The sequence below is a fragment of the Hirundo rustica genome, chromosome 3 (assembly GCF_015227805.2).
Source record: "Hirundo rustica isolate bHirRus1 chromosome 3, bHirRus1.pri.v3, whole genome shotgun sequence".
Taxonomy (NCBI): domain Eukaryota; kingdom Metazoa; phylum Chordata; class Aves; order Passeriformes; family Hirundinidae; genus Hirundo; species Hirundo rustica.
Window position 1 is genome coordinate 46,267,358 of NC_053452.1, and position 18,640 is coordinate 46,285,997.

At 37.7% G+C, this 18,640-nt stretch overlaps 1 protein-coding gene across 7 annotated transcripts in view; it reads left to right on the forward strand.

Moving 5' to 3' along the window:
• MTR (5-methyltetrahydrofolate-homocysteine methyltransferase) overlaps positions 1-11,601 on the forward strand; it is a 49,781-nt gene extending 38,180 nt beyond the window's left edge. For all 7 annotated transcript variants that reach the window (XM_040058490.1, XM_040058491.2, XM_040058493.1 and 4 more), the window contains 9 exons: positions 1,046-1,127; positions 1,878-1,976; positions 2,778-2,853; positions 3,993-4,148; positions 4,849-5,045; positions 7,921-8,121; positions 8,824-9,016; positions 9,747-9,859; positions 9,981-11,601. In XM_040058490.1, the coding sequence (XP_039914424.1) occupies positions 1,046-1,127; positions 1,878-1,976; positions 2,778-2,853; positions 3,993-4,148; positions 4,849-5,045; positions 7,921-8,121; positions 8,824-9,016; positions 9,747-9,859; positions 9,981-10,073 (1,210 nt within the window). In that variant the 3' untranslated portion in view covers positions 10,074-11,601. The remainder of the gene's footprint in view (positions 1-1,045; positions 1,128-1,877; positions 1,977-2,777; positions 2,854-3,992; positions 4,149-4,848; positions 5,046-7,920; positions 8,122-8,823; positions 9,017-9,746; positions 9,860-9,980) is intronic.
• Positions 11,602-18,640: the final 7,039 nt, after the last annotated feature.

Below are 18,640 nucleotides of genomic sequence, written 5' to 3' on the forward strand. Positions count from 1 at the left end.
GAAGCAAATTCAGGGGATGCTGAATAGTTGTTTACACAGCTGTGTTGCCCAGTCATGAGTAGACCTCCATGTCCAAGTGCTTTAAATATTTGCCAGACTCTGAAGAAAAAGGAGATCCTACCTTTTTTAGGGAAGATTGCTTCCTGGGTTCTGATTTAAGTTTAATTTTAGAAATATTGTTTGATCTTAGCATATAAGAAAGCAAATTATAAAGCCTGTAAGATCTTTGTTCCTACGCTTGCTTGCAGAGTTTTGGTAGGACTCTGAGTGGAGCTCATTCTTGCATCGCTTGTAGAAACTGTTAGTAGTGTTGCTTTATTTATCAGAGCAACACGTATTGTGGCAGACCTATTAGAATCTATATTTTGTGGCTTCAGCAAGTAGTCTCATAATTTGACAGACTGCGAAGCAAAGAGCCTGTCCTCATTGCACCTGTAGTTACAGTGCAAAGTTGACTGCATCTTCAAGGTGTAGGTTTGTAATATTTATTGACCACTGGCAGAATTAATTCTTCAGCTTACTGAGGACTTCTGCCTCTGCTTTTGAGAAATGCAATAATCATCACTGAATTAGGTTAATGCTAATCCACAGACCCAAAAATTAGCATGTGGGAGGAAAAAATGTAAAATGAGCAGCAAGGATTAAAGAAATTGTTAGTTCTTGGTCGGCTTAGTTTGGAATATTCTTACTGATTTCTGAGACTCAAACCTAATGAGTTGCTGATTTTCAGTCAGCTGATAAGACATTGAGGGAATGTGATTTGGCACATTTTATATGAAGTGTTCTGATATTCTTTGAAGAAAAGTGTTTATATACCTGTTATTAAAATCTGTGCTTAATGATTTATGGATAGAGGATGGATGAATGAATTTCTTCTTTTGAAGTTCTGGTCTATGCATTAAGTCAGGGTTTATTTCACTGGGGATTTTGTCTGCTTTTTTTGTTGGTGGGTTGCTTGGGTTTTTTTTTTTTTTTTTTTTTTTTTTGTTTTGTTGCTCTTTTGTTTTAGTTGTGAAATGCTCACTCTTTTTCTTTTTCATTGAAGAACACACACAGCTGTTAAAATTGCCCCACGATATAGCGCACCTGTAGTTCATGTCCTGGACGCATCCAAGAGTGTTGTGGTTGTAAGTTCTATATTATAGTTTCTTGTCCATGCAGAGATATAGGCCCTGCTTTTCTGTTGTCCCTTTCATCCTTTCCTCTAAGGCTTAATGTGGCAGAAAATTAAAAGGGGCACATCAGAGACAAGTTTCTAAATTACGCTTACTCCAGCTGTTTTGTGCTGCCCCGTGGTTCTCAACTGGCTTGTGACAGTTATTGTCACTGGGCACTTTTATTTCAATGTCCATTACTCTAGTGAGGGTGACATTCACTGAGTCCTGGACTGTAGTTTTGGAGTGAAGACTGATGGAGTTGTATGTGGACTGCTATTCTGGCTAGTTTGGATATATTTCTGAAGTTAGTTAGATAGCAGCATTGGTACTGAAAAACGTGTGGCTGGGGTTTTGGGATGGATTCTTTTGGAGATACGGGTGATTTTAGCTGGGAAATACGTGGTGGTAAAAAATAGGCCAAGCTGTGTGTTGCTTCTGTGACTATTCAGTCTCTGAAGTTTTAGGGTATTTTCTTCTCAGGTCTTTCCAGAGCTAGACGTGGCTCTGCTAATGTTACCTGTGTAATAGGGAAGAGATCTCAGTAATAATTGTCTAAACATGGCTAGTTTGAATAGTTTCAATGTAAGTTGTAGATTATTGGTAAGGCTCAGTTTGGTGGCCAAGAGAGTCTGAAAGACAGGTTGCCTGAAATTCATACTCTGTTCTTGCCATGGTGTGTTACACTATGTACTTAGCACTTTTTCCTTCCTTTCTTTTTAGTGCTCACAGCTCTTAGATGACAGTATAAAGGATGATTTCTTTGAAGAAATATTAGAGGAATATGAAGAAATTAGACAAGAACACTATGAGTCTCTCAAGGTACAAATGTAATTGATTATTTTCTTGTTTGAAGTGGTTGACACTTGCTCTGCAGCTATTATTCATAACTTGCTGTTACTCTCGCTGTTCAGCTCCTTATGAAGACCTTCAGGTATATTTGTTTTGATTTAAAACTTGCAGTAAAATGGACTGAAAACTTCCAGAAGTGCTTATGAAATCGAATTTTTTAGCCTATAAGGCCTTCTGCATGATTTTCCTTAGCAAATTCTTAAATGTCATAAATGGCTAATCAGTGGTATCTAGGACCTCCATGGAGCTGGCAGTCATGTCATTTTAATCAACCTACAGGAGACCAGTGCTCTCCTGGACCAGTAGCAGGATATGTGGAGCTTCAGCTAGGGTAGTGAAAATGGTACTGGTAGCTTTTGCTGGTACTGCTTTTGCTGGTACTGAGCCACAATCTAGGGAGAATTTTAAACCACCATACCTTTGGTTTTCCAAATCTTAGCCTTGTTTAGGCAAGTGATCAGAGCAGTAGAAGAATATCTTTCTCTGCCTGTATTTTAATGTATTTTGAAGTAATAAAGGAACTTCTGATGTAGCTGAGAGAAACCAGAAATCTTGTAGGACAGTTTCATTAGAATTATACAGGCAAAAATAATGATCTGCTTTGTGATGTAATCTTACTTTACACTTGGGAACTGGGAGTTGTCGGGACTGAAATTATCTGTTGTTTATTTATCCTGAGAGTATTTTGAGTAAAGCTCTACCATGAATCCACAGTTACAGTTTATGTGTCTCAAAGGTGGAGTTCTGAAATTAACCTTTATGTCTATATAGGAAAGAAGATACTTGTCTCTACAGCAAGCTAGAAGAAAAGGTTTCCAAAATAATTGGTTATCAGGCCATATACCAGGTCAGCAATATGTTGTTGTTTGTGGTTGCTGTGCCTTTATTTTATTTTGTGTGTTTTAGAGATATTTTAAATTAAATTATGCTTTAAACTTCAGAATATAGCAGTGTAAGAGCTTAAGTAAATTGGTATCTGCCTCAACAGAGGTTTTTTTGCAGTAATTTGAACATTATGTTTCTGCATTTTTACAGCTCATTTAAAAATAAATTAGTATTTTATAAAGATAACTGAACAAAAATCCCAAAACAATGGGATGGGAACAAACTAATCACAACATATAATCAAAGAAAACACTAATGACGGGTTTTGAAAATAGTGTCCACCTGCCTCATTACATTGTACACCTTACTGTACCCTGTTTAGGGAACACATGCTGTAAAATGGCATTTTTATCAAATTCTTCGTTACACTCTTTCCTACTCTTCCCCCATCAGTTTTTGTTTTGGTACTATACTGTTTTGATTTTTGAAAATTATACTAGAAATATAAATAGCATTCAAATTGCATCCTGCAGCGACATATTAACACTGCTTTCTGTTGTTTCACTTTCAAGACTCAACAGGATGCTAATTTTCAATAACTTAATGTGTTACAAAGTATTGAAGAGACAAAAGTGTGAAGCTTGTGGCTTTACACAGATCCATTTTACATAGATCCATCTTTTTGCGATTTTGTGTGTGCATCTAAAAGTGTGTGGTGGCTGCAAAAGTTCTTAGAAATGACATAAAAATTTACAGAAATATTCTGCAGTGTTGTAGTACATGTCTGGGTATAGAAAGGAATTGGCAAATATGAAAGGTATATATATGCCCATGAAGTATGTTAAGGATTGATAAGTTGTGTAGTTTTTTTGCTCTTGTGTCTTGGCCAATTAAGCGAGTTCCAAACTATTGATTTAGTTGGAAGAACCAAAGGCTTTAATTTTTCTGTTTCAACTTTATGTGCCTTTTATGCTTTTTTCTGTTACATTGTAACTATGGAGTATGGCATGACTTGGGAAAATATGACTACGAGGAATTTTAGGAGAGTTTGGAAGAGGTCATTTGCAGGGGTGGAGGCTGCTGAACATCAGTTATACTGCAAATGTTACAGCAATTTTAAATTATTTTCATCATGTTGGATTGTACTTCTGATTCCTACAGTTAAACCAAAATTCATTGGCACAGAAGTCTTTGAAGATTATGACCTGAGGAGGCTGGTAGAGTACATTGACTGGAAGCCCTTCTTTGATGTCTGGCAACTTAGGGGAAAGTATCCCAACCGGAGTTTCCCTAAGATCTTTAATGATAAAACTGTAGGTGGGTATTGAAATTGCATCTGCTTCAAATAACCAATCCTAACAGGCCCAATGTGCTGCAGTAAGATCCCAAATGTTTTGAAATACATTGGAATAGTACAAATACGTGCAAAGAATGTCACTGAAATAATTTGTTCAAAGCAACGTTTAGTGAACCAACTGTTGCTGCGTGAGGCTGAAAAATAAGTGTGGAAAAACACTCAGTCATCTTATTTAGCATTCACCTGCCAAAGCACAGGGAGGTGTTTTAATAACAGAAAATGGCAGCACAGCACTTAATGTATCTGTGTTCCTGTTGTGGGTGAAGATGGCAAGCTTCTTTTGGAGCTGTTTGGTAGGCTTTGAAATATGTGATAAAAATATGTTCAAGGGTGACACTCAAAGCAATGTTCTGAGTCTGCTGCACTGTGGTAATGTAGGTGTACACACTGAGTCTCTTGCTCATTTTATTCTGTGTTCTCTGCCTTTACTAGGTGCTGGCTGAAACATTCTGTGCTTTTTTGGTTTTTTTTTTTCCCTAAGGTATATGTTGTTACAGTCCTATGATCACACTGCAAATCTTCCTATTTGCTCTAGCTGACAGATCGTTATAATCATTGGAGAATTTTGTGGAAAATTAGTCAATCTTCAAACAATTCTTAAACCTATTTAGCCAGTTACAAAAACATGCCTTTTCTAAGGCAATTTTTTTTTTTAATTAGGTGAAGAAGCAAAAAGAGTTTATAACGATGCTCAAGATCTACTGAAAACATTGATTAATGAAAAGAAGTTACAGGCCAGAGGTGTGGTTGGGTTCTGGCCAGCTCAAAGTGTTCAAGATGATATCCATTTGTATGCTGTAGAAGAGGCAGTGGGATGTTCAGAACCAATAGCAAAATTTTATGGATTGAGGCAACAGGTACAGTGACGGGACATTTGTTAAGTGACTTTTTTTGCCCTGAATTTCAGAAATGTAATAGAGGTGCCCTATTAAAATCTGTAGAAAACGGTTGTTGTAATCTCTCTGCTGCCGTTGTCTTGTAATTTCTTTCAGTAATAACAAGAGCCTGTTAGTGATGAGCCAGGTCTTTGTATTGTAGTATGTGTAATATTTTGCATTGTAATAATTGTACAAAATGCTTTATAGGTTTGACATCTTCAGATATGATGTGCATTTTCTGTTTTAATTTTAAGATGTCCTAAAGCAGTGCATTGCATAAATTAATCATGCGAATCTTGTGTTGCTAAATTAGAACCTAATGAACCTTAGTTCTCTAAAATCGTGGATTCTACTTTAGATGAAAAATTTTATTTGAATGTGATGATGCTTAAACCCAGTTAGGATTTTAAAAAGCTGGAAAATAAACCTCAATGGAGATAAATGTTTCTGATAGCCTTAATTTTTTTGTAAAATTCACTATATGAAGGGGCCATTTAGAATTAGTTAGTAGCTAATTTAGATGGGGAGAATCATACTTAGATTTGCATTTAATTTGGTAGATTGAATTTGCAAGATACTCTGCCTCTCCTTTTTCCCTATCTTCCGATTTGGCTTCTTCCTAGTTCACATATTCAGAGTCATCAAATGTGGGCAGAAAAACAATTTAACTACCTACATTTCTGGAGTACGAAACTTTGTGAGCACAGCTGTGTGCCAACATTGCAGAACTGTACTAAGAAATACCTGTCTCTTAAGTTTATCTGTTGCAGTTCCCTGAGATGGATCTAGTGCATCTTGACAGTCCATAGCAGATGTTTATATAGAATGCTCTTAACAAGCACACAGGCACAGATGTTTCAGGGACTTACAGCTTAGTTAAACATTTTGATATCCCATGTGAATCAGCTTTGCTACTATTTATTTTCCTGTTTTTCCCAGGATTTTCCCAAGGGAAATATATGATTTGATGTTGTTCTTGTAATGCTTTTTACTGGAATATTGTTATTTTCCTTAGCCTTTTTTGCCTTGTATATTCCAATTATTCAGGCTTCTCTCAAAAGTGAAGGTCATGAAACTGTGCATACTGTTCTTCTGGACTCTATGTATTTTAGCTGCATCTCTTCCAGCCTGGTGTACATAGTAACTCAGGAGAGTTTTCAGAGCAAAGTAGAAGAGAATAATTGTCTTCTGTTTCTTCTATCAAGTGTTCCTTTCAGTACACAGAGTTCTCTTCATGACATTGACACTAATTAAGGATGTGATATAAATCTAAAAGTTAGGGATGCATGTAATATTTTTCCTTGGCTCTAATAATTGCAAATGGGTGTTTTATTTGTTTCTAAGTTGCGGTTGGGAATGGGTGAAATGCATTGCTAAAATACTGTCATAGGATAAAAAAATGAATCACAAGCTAAGTAATAAATAACCATTTATTAAATACCAGCCATTAAATAACTTTCTTCTCTTTGTAAGTTGGGTAGATTTACAAGAACTGCGCCACCTCTTAAATAGTAATCATGCTTCCATAATGAATATACTGATATGATTCAAGATTTCTTTTTGGGTGCTCAGGCACCTCTTTCTGTTACCTTTCTTCCACTTTGAAAAAGGATCCATTGAGCAGTATAATTCCCTATTTCACAGAATCAATTAGGTTGGAAAAGGCCTCTGAGATTGAGTCTAACCTATGACTGAACAACCTCATGTCAACTACACCGTGGCGCTGAGTGCCATGTCCAGTTGTTTGTCACATGCCTCTGGAGACAGTGACTCCACCACCTCCTTGGACAGTCTATTCTAGTATCTAATCACACTTTATATGAAGAAATTCTTCCAAATGTCCGTCCTAAACCTCCCATAGCACAGCTTAAGACTGTGTCGTCTTGTTCTGGCTGTTGTTACCTGGGAGAAGAGACCAGCACCCACCTGGCTACAGCCTCTGTTCAGGCAGTTGTAGAGAGCAGTAAGGGCTCCCCTGAGCCTCATTTTCTCCAGCACCTCAGTGTTTTTCCTCAGTTGGGGATCCCAAAATTGAACACAGTATTCAAATGTCGCTTTACCTGTGGTGGGTATAGGGGAAGAATCACTTCCCTGGTCCTGCTGGCCGCACTAATTCTTATGCAGGCCAGCGTGCCATTGGCCTTCTTGGCCACCTGGGCACCCTGCTGGTTCTTGTTCAGCTGGGTATTAACCAGCACCTCCTGATCCTTTACCACTGGACCACTTCCCTTTGCATAAACCCATGTGAACATTGCTTAGGCTTCAACTTTCCCATAGTGATGCATACATTTTGTTTGTGTTTGCGTGTGATTAGTAAAACAGCACACTGGATGCTGTTTTGTCTGGGTTACTGAGCACATCATTTGTAGCATAAGAAACTAAAAATGTTTATAAACTCATAACCATTCTACAGTGGGAGTTGCTGAAGAATTCTTCAGTTTGCACATCAACCACCAGTTTTGTTAATAAATCTGGAATCTGTTAGGGGTAGAGATGAAATATTCCTCCTCTTACCAGTTGTTGGCACAAGAGTATTCCTTACTTTGTAATAATTTTTTTGCAGTATAAGCGCCTAAATCTTAGTAGCTGTAAATAGAAGCAAAATGTGTGTTCAGTGCTGCATCTCTCTTCTTTGGTATTTTGTTCTTCAGTGGTCCAGACACCCTCAGAGTAAGAGAGGTGGCTTTCTTCTAATTTAACTATAGGAAAACTACCATGGCTCAAAGACTATTTAGGTGTTTGTCAGAAATGCCCTCAGATCTTTAGTCTTAAGAATACTGGTCTTTAGCTTAATGGTACGCTAATGATGTATTTTAAAATGTTCTGATTTATTGCATTGATTTGGTTACTTTAGGCTGAAAAGGATTCTGCCTGCACAGATCCATATTACTGCCTCTCTGACTTCATAGCACCACTGGATTCTGGCATTTGTGACTACTTGGGCCTGTTTGCTGTGGCTTGCTTTGGTGTAGATGATTTATGCAATGAATTTAGGAAACAGGATGATGAATACAACATCATAATGGTGAAAGCTCTTGGTGATCGGTTGGCAGAGGTATGAGGTTTTATCACAAGTTTTCTTGCAGCTTTCAGCAAACTTAGAGCCACTTTGGTGCAATGCAGGTGGGGGTAGCTCTAGCTGGGGATTTCTGAGACCCCTATAGCAGGGTCTCAGAAATTATTACTGTTGTTGTTACTACTCTTATCTGAAAATATTTACTGAAGTGGGAGTTCTTCCTGAAGGGCCCCTGGTGCTGGTAAAATCACTTAAGCTGCAGCAGCAGTTCAGAAAAGCTGTTGCCCACTTGAGCTAAAGGAAAGGTCCTCTGCTAAAAGAAGCAGCAGCACATGCTTGTATCTGATCCTACCATGGAGGCAAGAATGATGTGGCCTTCCATAGCTAGACCTGGGCGAGACACCCAGATAGTCAAGACCTAATGACCTCAGTGCTGCAATGAAGGGTCGCTACAACAGGTTAATGAATTTTGTCTTTTTGGCTTACTTGTCCACATCTTAATCTCTTTAAAGCAGGAAAATCAAAAAACCACACCACTCTCTACCAATAAGAGAAGTAACTAAAACATTTGAATTAGCAAAATAAGTGTTTAATGTGAATTTTAATTCTTTCAAATGTCTCACCTATGTTAAGAGCTGTCTTACAAATGAAAATGGGAATGTGGGAAGGCATCTGTGATTGTTCATCTTAATCATTGAATCAGTCTGTACAAAGTAAAAAATCTTTTCATTCTATTCCAAGGCATTTGCTGAGGAGCTTCATGAAAGAGTTCGAAGGGAATTCTGGGCTTACAGTAGCAGTGAGCAGCTGGATCTCTCTGGCCTACGCAAAATTAAATATGAGGGAATTCGCCCTGCCCCTGGATATCCCAGCCAGCCTGACCATACAGAAAAACTCACCATGTGGAAACTTGCAAACATTGAGGAAACAACAGGTAACTTCTCTACTAAGGTTCTTAAATTGCTTTTTTTGTGAAATCAAAATTCCAACCAAAAAAGAAATTAGATGTAGCAGAACTACATAAAATACTAAACTGAAGTGCTTCTGGGAATTGCTGTTTTCCCCTTTTTATTCCCATTCTTATTTTGCCTCATTCAAGGAAGAATTTGCAAAACACTGCCAGTCCTTTTGGTGGAGAGGTTGTGTCCCTAATTATCAGATTGCATGCAAACAGGGTTTGGCTGCACAGAAAAAACTTCTGGCATCCTTATGGTTGTAAGAAGACAGTCCAGATAGAAACAGAAAAAAAGCCAATTCAGCAGACTATTTCCTGGTCCACAGGATCTTGGAGTTGGTAATTCTTAAAAAGGGATTAATTACATTTGTTTTCCTCTTATATTTTGCACGTCAGATGTTTCACTGGTAATTCCACAGTTCCAAAAACACCTTTCTGTTCTTCAAAACCTCACTTGCCAAAATGTCCAAGTTTTTCATTCAAACCATAGAGTCAACTCTGCAGTAATTATAATGAAAGTCTGCAGTATGTTTAAAGCCCTGAGGTTTTCTTAATGGTTAACAAGTGGGAAAAGGGTTTGTTTTTAGATCATCTGAGAGCTGCTTGGTTTTTTTGAGTTTGCTTGAAGCTGCCCAACATAAAAAAAGGTTTTGAATTGGTGCTTATTCTTCATCCAAAGAATAAGAAAAATCCTCATTCTCTTTTCCAGGAATTGGTCTAACGGAATCACTAGCAATGATACCTGCTTCTGCAGTTTCTGGCCTCTACTTTTCCAGTCCTAATTCCAAATATTTTGCTGTTGGCAAGATATGTAAAGATCAGGTAACTAACATTGTCAATTGTAGTTGTGGTATCATCTTGCAAGCAGATAATCTCAAATGCTTTGTAAACATTTAAAGCTGGAGTTTCAAAATCTTCATCACATTTTGTGGTCTATTTGCAGGTTGAAGATTATGCTCTGAGAAAAAATTTGCCTGTGTCAGAGGTGGAGAAGTGGCTGGAACCCATTTTGGGATATGATACGGAACAACTGTGATATTTGTGGGAGAACGTCCTTTTTTGATGGTCCATTTGCCAAAAGGAACAAGAAAATTCTTCCTACTGGAATCAGCTTTTTTTCCATCCACCCCAACAGCTTGTCTGATTGTCTTAAATTTTTAATCAAGGAACTTAATATTTCAAATAAAATCTGCCCTGTGCCCTTGGCTTGGGACCATGAATGTATTTAGTTTCTCAGTCACAGCAGCATACTTTTATTTTATTTTATTTCTTTCCACAAAGACTCTAGCAGAGAAGATAGGTGTAGGGTGAGATGGGGAAACTGCAAAGCTTTCCTGTTCTCTGGAAGATTTTGAAATCAGGGGAAAGATTTTCTCTCCCATGGCTGTGGATATGCATAGAACAGAATTTGACCTCTATTATTTTAGTGTGTTTTGGCAAGTCCAGGGAGAGAAATATGGTGTGATTTTTCTGCAAAGTCACAAAACGTTTTATACTGACTGATCAAGAACAACTGAAGTACAACAGATCTTTTTAAAAATCATCTGCTCAGTGTTTAGTCTTGTGCTTGGGAACACACATTGTTCTCAATGATAGAACTATCAGAATAATACAATCTTCTGGAGTAGTATCAGAGATCTGTATTATGAAATGGGATGACAGAGCCCATGGAATTGTCTGCTTTGTGCTTCCTTCCTTTCAGCAAGTGACAATCCGTCTATTCTGTATAAAGGCAACCAGCACTTCCTACCTTACAGTTAATGTTGTGAAGCTTAATTCATACATAAACAATCATTTTCAGATAACATGAAAATTATTAGAGCAGCATATTTGCTACTATAGACAGCCAGAAATCTTGGAGGTGACTTTTACAAACTTCTTAACCTTCTAGAAAACTGCATTTTAAAAGCACATAGTACTGTCATATGTAACAGTTAATATTGTAGATCTATTATTCAGATTTAACTGAGTGTGTTAATTGTTCATAGCTCAATAATTTCTGAAAAGTGCCTCAAGTATTATTTAAATGCTAATTTAGTGAAATGTTATGACAGAACCCCCTCATCTATTTGGTCTCTAATTGTAAACAAAAGACCAATATTGTAAGGAAGATGTTATTTTAATAGTTTATTGCATTCTATTAATAGCCATGTAATTTTTGTAATGTCTTCATTTCACTTTATGCTAAAAGAATCATCTTGTATCAACAGTTTAATAAAGATGGTGTTATCCTATTAGAATCCTTTAAATGGCAACTATAAAATCTGAACAGATAATGTCAAAATTAATATGTGCTTGTACTACGAACCTGAAATTATAGAAGCTGCTATGGGGTTTCTAAAGTAGTTGCCTATGTTCTTAACTGAATCTTTTAGAATGACTTACATCCTTTAATGACTTACAAAATTAGTTTCTAAATGGATCTCCCCTCCCCCTGCCTGTCTCCATGTCAAGGGACTTGTGACATGCCCTTGCTGAGCAGTTGATTTTTGTAGTAGGAATGGTTTCTCAGTAGAACACTCGTTTTACTGCCAAAAATAAAGTAAAATGTTCTTAATATAAAAGATCATTTGTTCCTGAAATATGCAGCGTGTGAAAATTGAAATCCTCCCTGCTTTGTTTTTGGTAATTGCACTTCTGCTTATCAATTTAATGCTTGGAATCTCTCCTCTCCGGCACTCTTCCATATTCTTACGTTTGGAAGCAGAGTGCCTTATTAGTCTGAAAATTTGAATGTGTGAATGGATCAAAGTTTGACTTGCTCAGCTTGGTTTATTTATTGACTTATTTTTCTGAAATCAGTGGCAGCCAGTTCAGTGAGTACAGCTGGTAGCAGGAGGTCCCCACTGTCTTAACAGTGGTGGTGTTACCTGGTGTGCAAGCAGAGAGTTTCGAATGGTGTGCAGTTGCTTTAGCCCTTCACACATGGCATCACACATGAGAAAATCTTCATGTTTGTCTGCAAAACTTGTCATTGGGAGAATATGTTTGGAATAATTACTCCTTGTTATGATGCAAATGTTTTTGTCAAGGACAATTCCTTTAAAGCTTTGTTATTTTAAATTGTTAGTTTACATTTTGGGTAAGACAGATTTTCATTCTTGTCTCCAGAACTAAGGTAAATTGTGAAGCAAGAGAGTCTCATAATTGTACCAGGTAAGGCTATTTTACTTGAAAGACTGTCAAGTTTAGAATGCGTAAAATATTTTTTTGCAGTGCTTTTCTAAATACTGTTAACAAAGGTTCTAGATGTAGTAGATGATGGAAAATTTAGAATGCTTTGTAAACAACTCCGGTTTAGTTCTTGTGAGTATTTTAGTTTGGATACTGATTTTTTTCTTGTAAGTCAGGCCAGCAGCCTGGAGATTAAGTTTTGAGGCACATATATTTTATGACTGTCAGGAGGGAATACTACCCTTAAACCTGCCCTTTCGTTACCAGGTCTGTTTCAGTGCTGCTGTTACTCCTGGGAAGAATCTAGTGCAGCTTATTTTGTCATGAGGGTGCTATCAAGGTCAGGTAATTTCTCAAAAAAACCCGTCCCTAAAACTCACTTTTGTGTGTGTGTGTGTGAATATTTCTTTTTTTTTTTTTTTTTTTTTTGTGAATCTTTTGCTTTCTTGTTTAACACTGTGAAAGTCAAACCCTTTCAGTCAATTTCTGCCTCTTAAAACACAAGTCATGTGCAGAAAATGAGGAAAATAGTGAGAGGCCTTTGAGGGCCTTGCCTTTTCTAAAAGGATTTGCTTACTAGTAACTGTGCCTGGGTTTCATTAGTTTCCCTTGTTAAATCTTTTTCTGCTTTACCTGAGCAAAAGTAGATTCAGTGTCTTAAAATGAAGAACAAGAAATAACTCCATTAATTAGTTCAGGAGTATGGTTCCCTTACAGAAACAGTAGCACATGTTCTCAGTCACTGGAAAAAATGGATTCCTGTGCCCTCAATTTACCATGGTTTTGTCAGAGCAAAGCCTGTTCCACCCTGCTACAACGTTCTTTCATTTGATTGTCAGGCTTCTGTAGGTGCTAGTTTTCAAATGAAGATGCACCGTGAACAGAATGCAAACACGTCCACCCTGCTTTCACACAGCATTTGTAAACTGTCCAGCTAAAAGCAGAACTGAAAAACCAGTGGAGTTTGCCCCCATGTTTGTTCTAATAATACCACCATGGCTGAATATCGCGAGTTTTTGACCATGCCACATGCCTGATATAAATAGCTGTGCAAAGGAGACCTCAGCTGAGATTACCCAACTTGGTGTTTTGGGTTTGTGATTGAACTTCAGCCAGGATGGCAAAAGCAAGCTAGTAATTATCCTTGCTGGCCTGAAGCTGCCGTGATGGCCACAGGATGAAAGGCTTAATTTCCTTCCTCACTGCCCTAAGGCACCAGTGTGTCCTGTGCCTACAGCTGCTGATCAGGCAAATGGGAGAGATCCCAGGTGGGTGGTCCGTTCCTTCCTACAGAAAGATCATGAAGTATGTGGTGGGAGTGTGGAAACTCAAACTGACCCCACATTAGTTCTCAGCTCTTTCCTATCCCATCACCCTGTCAAATTGGCCTCCTCTTCCTCCTTTACACTACAGCAGTCCTCCTGCTTAGCTGCACATCAGGGTTCTCTGTAGGTTCTGCCAAAATGAAACTGTAGGAGTATTTTTTTTAAAGTTTCTTTTATATCTGAACAAGTTACTGTTCCAGAAAGAGAAGATTTTACATCTGGCAAGCATTGGACAATATTAATAAATGGTGCTCATAGCTCTGCCTATAGGAGCCTTATACTGTGTATGTCAGTCATTCCTAAAAAACTAAGGAGAAGGCCACACAACATGTTAAACTATTCCCTGTGTTTTAACTACATCTTTAGTAACATAGAACTTTTCATCTAGGTAACAGAACCAAAATGTGTATTAATGCCATCCTTTGTCTGTGTGCTGTTTTAAGCCCACAAAACAAAAAAAAAGTAAGCTGATAGTAAAACTAAATAAAATTAATGTAATTTTCAACTGAAGTAATCTAATGGTATGAACTACTAAGAAGAAGTAAAGAATTTATCTGTGCCTTGCTAACAAATGCTTTTAAAATTCTTTAGGTAGCTGATGACTTAAATATTTTATGAAGCAAAATTTATCTTGAGTACAAACTCAGGTTACAAAACACTAATAATTTGATTTAAAAGACTTTATCACTGCTTTCTAGAAATAGCCAATAAAAATGATTTACAAGACTGGAAAGTTTGCTGCACTACCTGTAGAAATTTCTGTGCAGCATCTTCTACATGTAACAAAAGAAGCTATAGTAGTGTGGGATTCACAAAGGGTAACTTAATTGCAGAGGAACAGGCAGTTCTTCAGGGAAGAGCTGAAAGATTAAGAGTTATGGCAAACAAAAGTGTCTTAAAACCCAGATAGTCACAATATTAGTAATTGCAGTAAAAGAAAATAAGAATGTTTCCCTTATGTATATATTAAAGTATGGGAAATGCAATTTGATAATAATTTTTAAGGAGCTTTTATAAATCTAATGCATAGTTGGGATTGATGAGTTGTATTTGCACATTTAGAAGTGGGAAAAGGAGGAGGAAATAATAGTTATGTCATGAACTTGTTCTAGCGTTAAGTAGGAAGCTGTTAAAAAAAAAGGATAGCCCATGTCACGACATCCTCCCCCCATTTTGAAGTTGTTGGATTCATTACTTACATAATTGCTTATGAAAGGATTTTCAGTGACAATGGCATTCCCTGACTCTGGAAGAAAGAGAAATTAAATTGTAAGAAATTAAAATAAAACAGCCAGGTTTTTTTCAAAGTTAAAACTGCATCAGCTCTGTAGATGTCAGTCCAATTTTGACCCAAGAATTCCTTCAGTCTAGCAGATAAAGTAACTGGGTGTGTAGGTGTAATGGATTTTTTTTTCCCGTACTCAAGGTGTTGAAAAGATCGATTTTTCCTCTCTATGAGGGTGTAACTTTTAGGGGATGTTTTGCTTTACTTCTTTATATACTTGGTCTGTACTTCTTTCCCCTTCTGTGGCTTTACAACACGTGTGGAGATGTGACTGAGAGTTCTCTAACGGCCTGTGAGTGCCATATGTTTGTGTTTTTAACTAAAAATAAGTATTATTTTCATATTTTGTTGAATTTCATCAAAGTTCTTGCCGCATAGCTTCTTCCCAGGAAGTGGACTACTTTATTCCTTTTAATCTGGCCATCAGTTGGAAATCTAGGTTGAGGTTCAGAAGTGGAGTCTAAGGTGAGGTTTAAAAAAGGTGTCAGTTCTCTGTGGTTGGTGGACTCCTTCCATACTCCTGTTCTTGCTGTGGCCTCGTGACAACAAATGTGTTTGTATCTCTCTGTCGATTAGGGCGGCCGTGGGACGGCAAGTATGGGAGATAAAACGCTGCGCTGTACAGCCAAAGGATTTATTCAGCAGACTGTTCTTTACAGGTGCATCGGTACAGCATGTGCTCCTGCCTGCCTGGTCAGGGCATGTTTTCAACTGCTGTCTCAAGCTCATCTGTACTCAGCTGCTTTTATTTCAGGAAGCTGCTACTTGTGAGATCTCCTGCTAAGCTCTGCACGAGGCCCTCTTTGCGTAATCGGTCATTTGTAATGGATGGCTTCACAGTAATTATCTGCTGGTACAGTTTTGGCCTTGTTTAATTTTTCTGTAACCAAGTAGATGGCTTTCTTCAGAATACTAATGCAGAGCAGATAAACACATTGTTTCTCTAAGGCCCGTAAGATCAGATTTTACTATCAACACTTGACCTAACAACTTTACTCATGTGGTCAAGGATTTGCTACTTACAAAAGCATGACCTTGTTTGTGCTTTATTTAGGAAATAAATGTAAGCACTTGAGCTAATGCTTTTACTTTCTTCCAAATATTGTCCCTCATCTCTCCGGGCACATAAAGGAATAGAAGTTTTGATTCAGTTGTTATAATACCAGATATACACACATGGTGAGGACTACTAAAGCAAGACATTCAGAACTTAACACGATGTAGGAGTGTACAGGGTACTTATCAAGTATCATCTTGTCTCTAAAGATAAGCATTAGCTGAAGATGCTGTAAGACAGGAGTCAGCAGTCAGCTAGGGGTACATGAAGATTTTAGACTTTCTAGTATTGGATCAGCAGTATTTCATTAGGCATTATATTGCATGCTTTGCCTCTTTCTGTGTCACTGTCTCCCACAACTGGAACCTACTACTGCATCTGGGTTCCTGGTTATTCCACAAGAGGGGTTTTGACATGGGTTTTGTTGAAGACTTTTATCTACATTTGCAGTATTATTTTTCCAAAAGACTTTAAAGTACCACACTGTAGATAAATGATTCAAGTTCTTGAACCATAAAATACTTGTTTTTCCTCAAAAAGTCCCCAGGTACTGATACATTTTTTTATTACTTAGTGAATAGAACCAAATAGCCTGCATTTCCTCAAAGCTACAAGTAAGCTGGAGGAGGCAGTGAATATCAGTGAAAGGACTTTTTGTAGTACTGTTTTGTTATCAGTTCTGGATCAGCATTATTTTACTGCTGTCAAATTCATTGCTTGAGAGCTGAAGTGAGCTAGAACATCTCTTAGCAGGTTTTCTAGTGCTGATCCAGCTGCTATTAAAGTGTCTGGAGAAATTACTACCTCTCCAAAACACCAGTTTGATCAGTCCTAATACAGTAATGTGGAAGGAATAATTGGTGTTCAAGTCCTGTCGAAAATACTTCAGGACTAACAGGATGTGCTGTTAAACCTCCTTCAGTGCTCAGCTTCATTGAAATAGATGGCTTGAACTGTGAAAGTAATTTTTACTCTAATTCTGAAGCACTTACCTGAGAGAAAGTGCTACCCTAGCAAGCCAGGAATAGATGAACTTTCCAGTCCAGTGTGATGAATAGTAACTATCCACCTCAGGGACGCTTGAGGTAGGTTGCCCATCAGAACCAGCAATGTGGGCATTGATGCTGTTCTCTGCTCTGAGTGATGGAAGGTGTTAAGCATGCCTTGGTTCAGCAGATGAAGACTGGCAAATGTTCCAAAAATATTGTTGAGTTTTCAATCCTCTTGTGATTTTTAAACAAATACTCTTTAGTGAGAGTTTGAGCTTCACAGTCTTTGACAGTTGTGAATATACATTGTGCTAACTTTTTGTATACTGTTGGAGTTTCACTTGGCCATTTTTTAAAGAAGAGCTGCCTTTTAGTGAAACTTCCTCCTTAAATATATGTTTCATGTTGCATAATTCTACACGTATCAGGAAAATCGCAGGGCTGTCACATCTTAAGCGCTATTTGTGCACACAAAGTGCTGAGCAATGGCAAGGCAGCTGCTGCAGCATGGTTATTGCTAATCAATCTGAATAAATTTGAGAATTTTATTGCGGTTTCTCTCCAGAACTGTCAGCATGAAGTATGCAAAATCTCTTGCTTTTGTAGCTCAAATGAAGCCAGTAATGATGTGAAATTCTTAATGTTATATAAGACATCGTGGTCTCTTGATCTGTCAGTAAAATATGCCTTGATTATAAGTAAGCTGAGAGAGATTTTTTATTTCCTTATGGTACTTTTCTTGGTTCTATACTTCTGTGGAACTTTTTTGATTTTTGTTTTTTTTTTTTTTTAATTCATCATATTTCTGCTGCTGCTTCCAGTCTTGCTACTGGAGTTTTGACCTCTAGACCATTATAATTCTCTTTCAGTTGTACATGTTTGCCGAGTGTCTTGGATGTCATATTTACCTGTTTTCATATCTTCTGCAGAAAATGCCACCATTTGCAGACAGTCTATGCTTTCCACTCACCTTTATCGTTGCTGGGAATCTTCCTCAGCCAACTGCCCACAGAACTGACTGAGGAGTTAAGGGTGCTGGAATATTAGGCAGACCAAGTAAGTGTGTGAACGATGTAAATGTTTATCTCTCTGCAGTTGTGTTACAGGGATTTCTCTTTTACAGAAGGAGTCCTGATATTCCTAAGCTTGTAACAGTGTATTTGCTGATTGCTTAGAAAAAAATAAATGCTTGAACTGTTCTGCTGTCTCTTTTCCAGGTAAGAATCACTTTATTTACTACAAAGATGATAACAGTTAGAAGATTTGAGGAAATTAAACATGAGACTGCTGCTAAAGTTAAATACAGTGCTTCGCATTAATTTGACTGAAAAGCCTTAAATTAGCTGAAGAAGAAACATGAGTGGTTTTGGTTTTGTCCCTGAAAAAAGTTTTCCATAAGGCATTTTGTGGGTGTGCCTGTGTGGCTATTTCCTCTGAAGCAGAAATTGAAGCACTTCATATATTTATGTCACAAACATGACAAGCTTTTTAGTATCTGTGGTGGAAGATATTTTCCCTTGCTGTAAGGAGTACAGCTATTGATGGGTATTAGGGAAAAAACATTATAGAACTATAGAATCTACTGAGTTGGAAGGGGCCCATCAGGATCTTTGAGTCCAGCTCCTGACCCTGCGCAGGACACCCCAAGAATCACAACATATGCCTGAGAGCATTGTCCAGACACTTCTTGAACTCTCTTAGGCTTGATGATGTGACAGCTATGACTGAAGGGCAGCAGGTACCTGCACAGATTACTGTTCAAGGGCTGAAAAT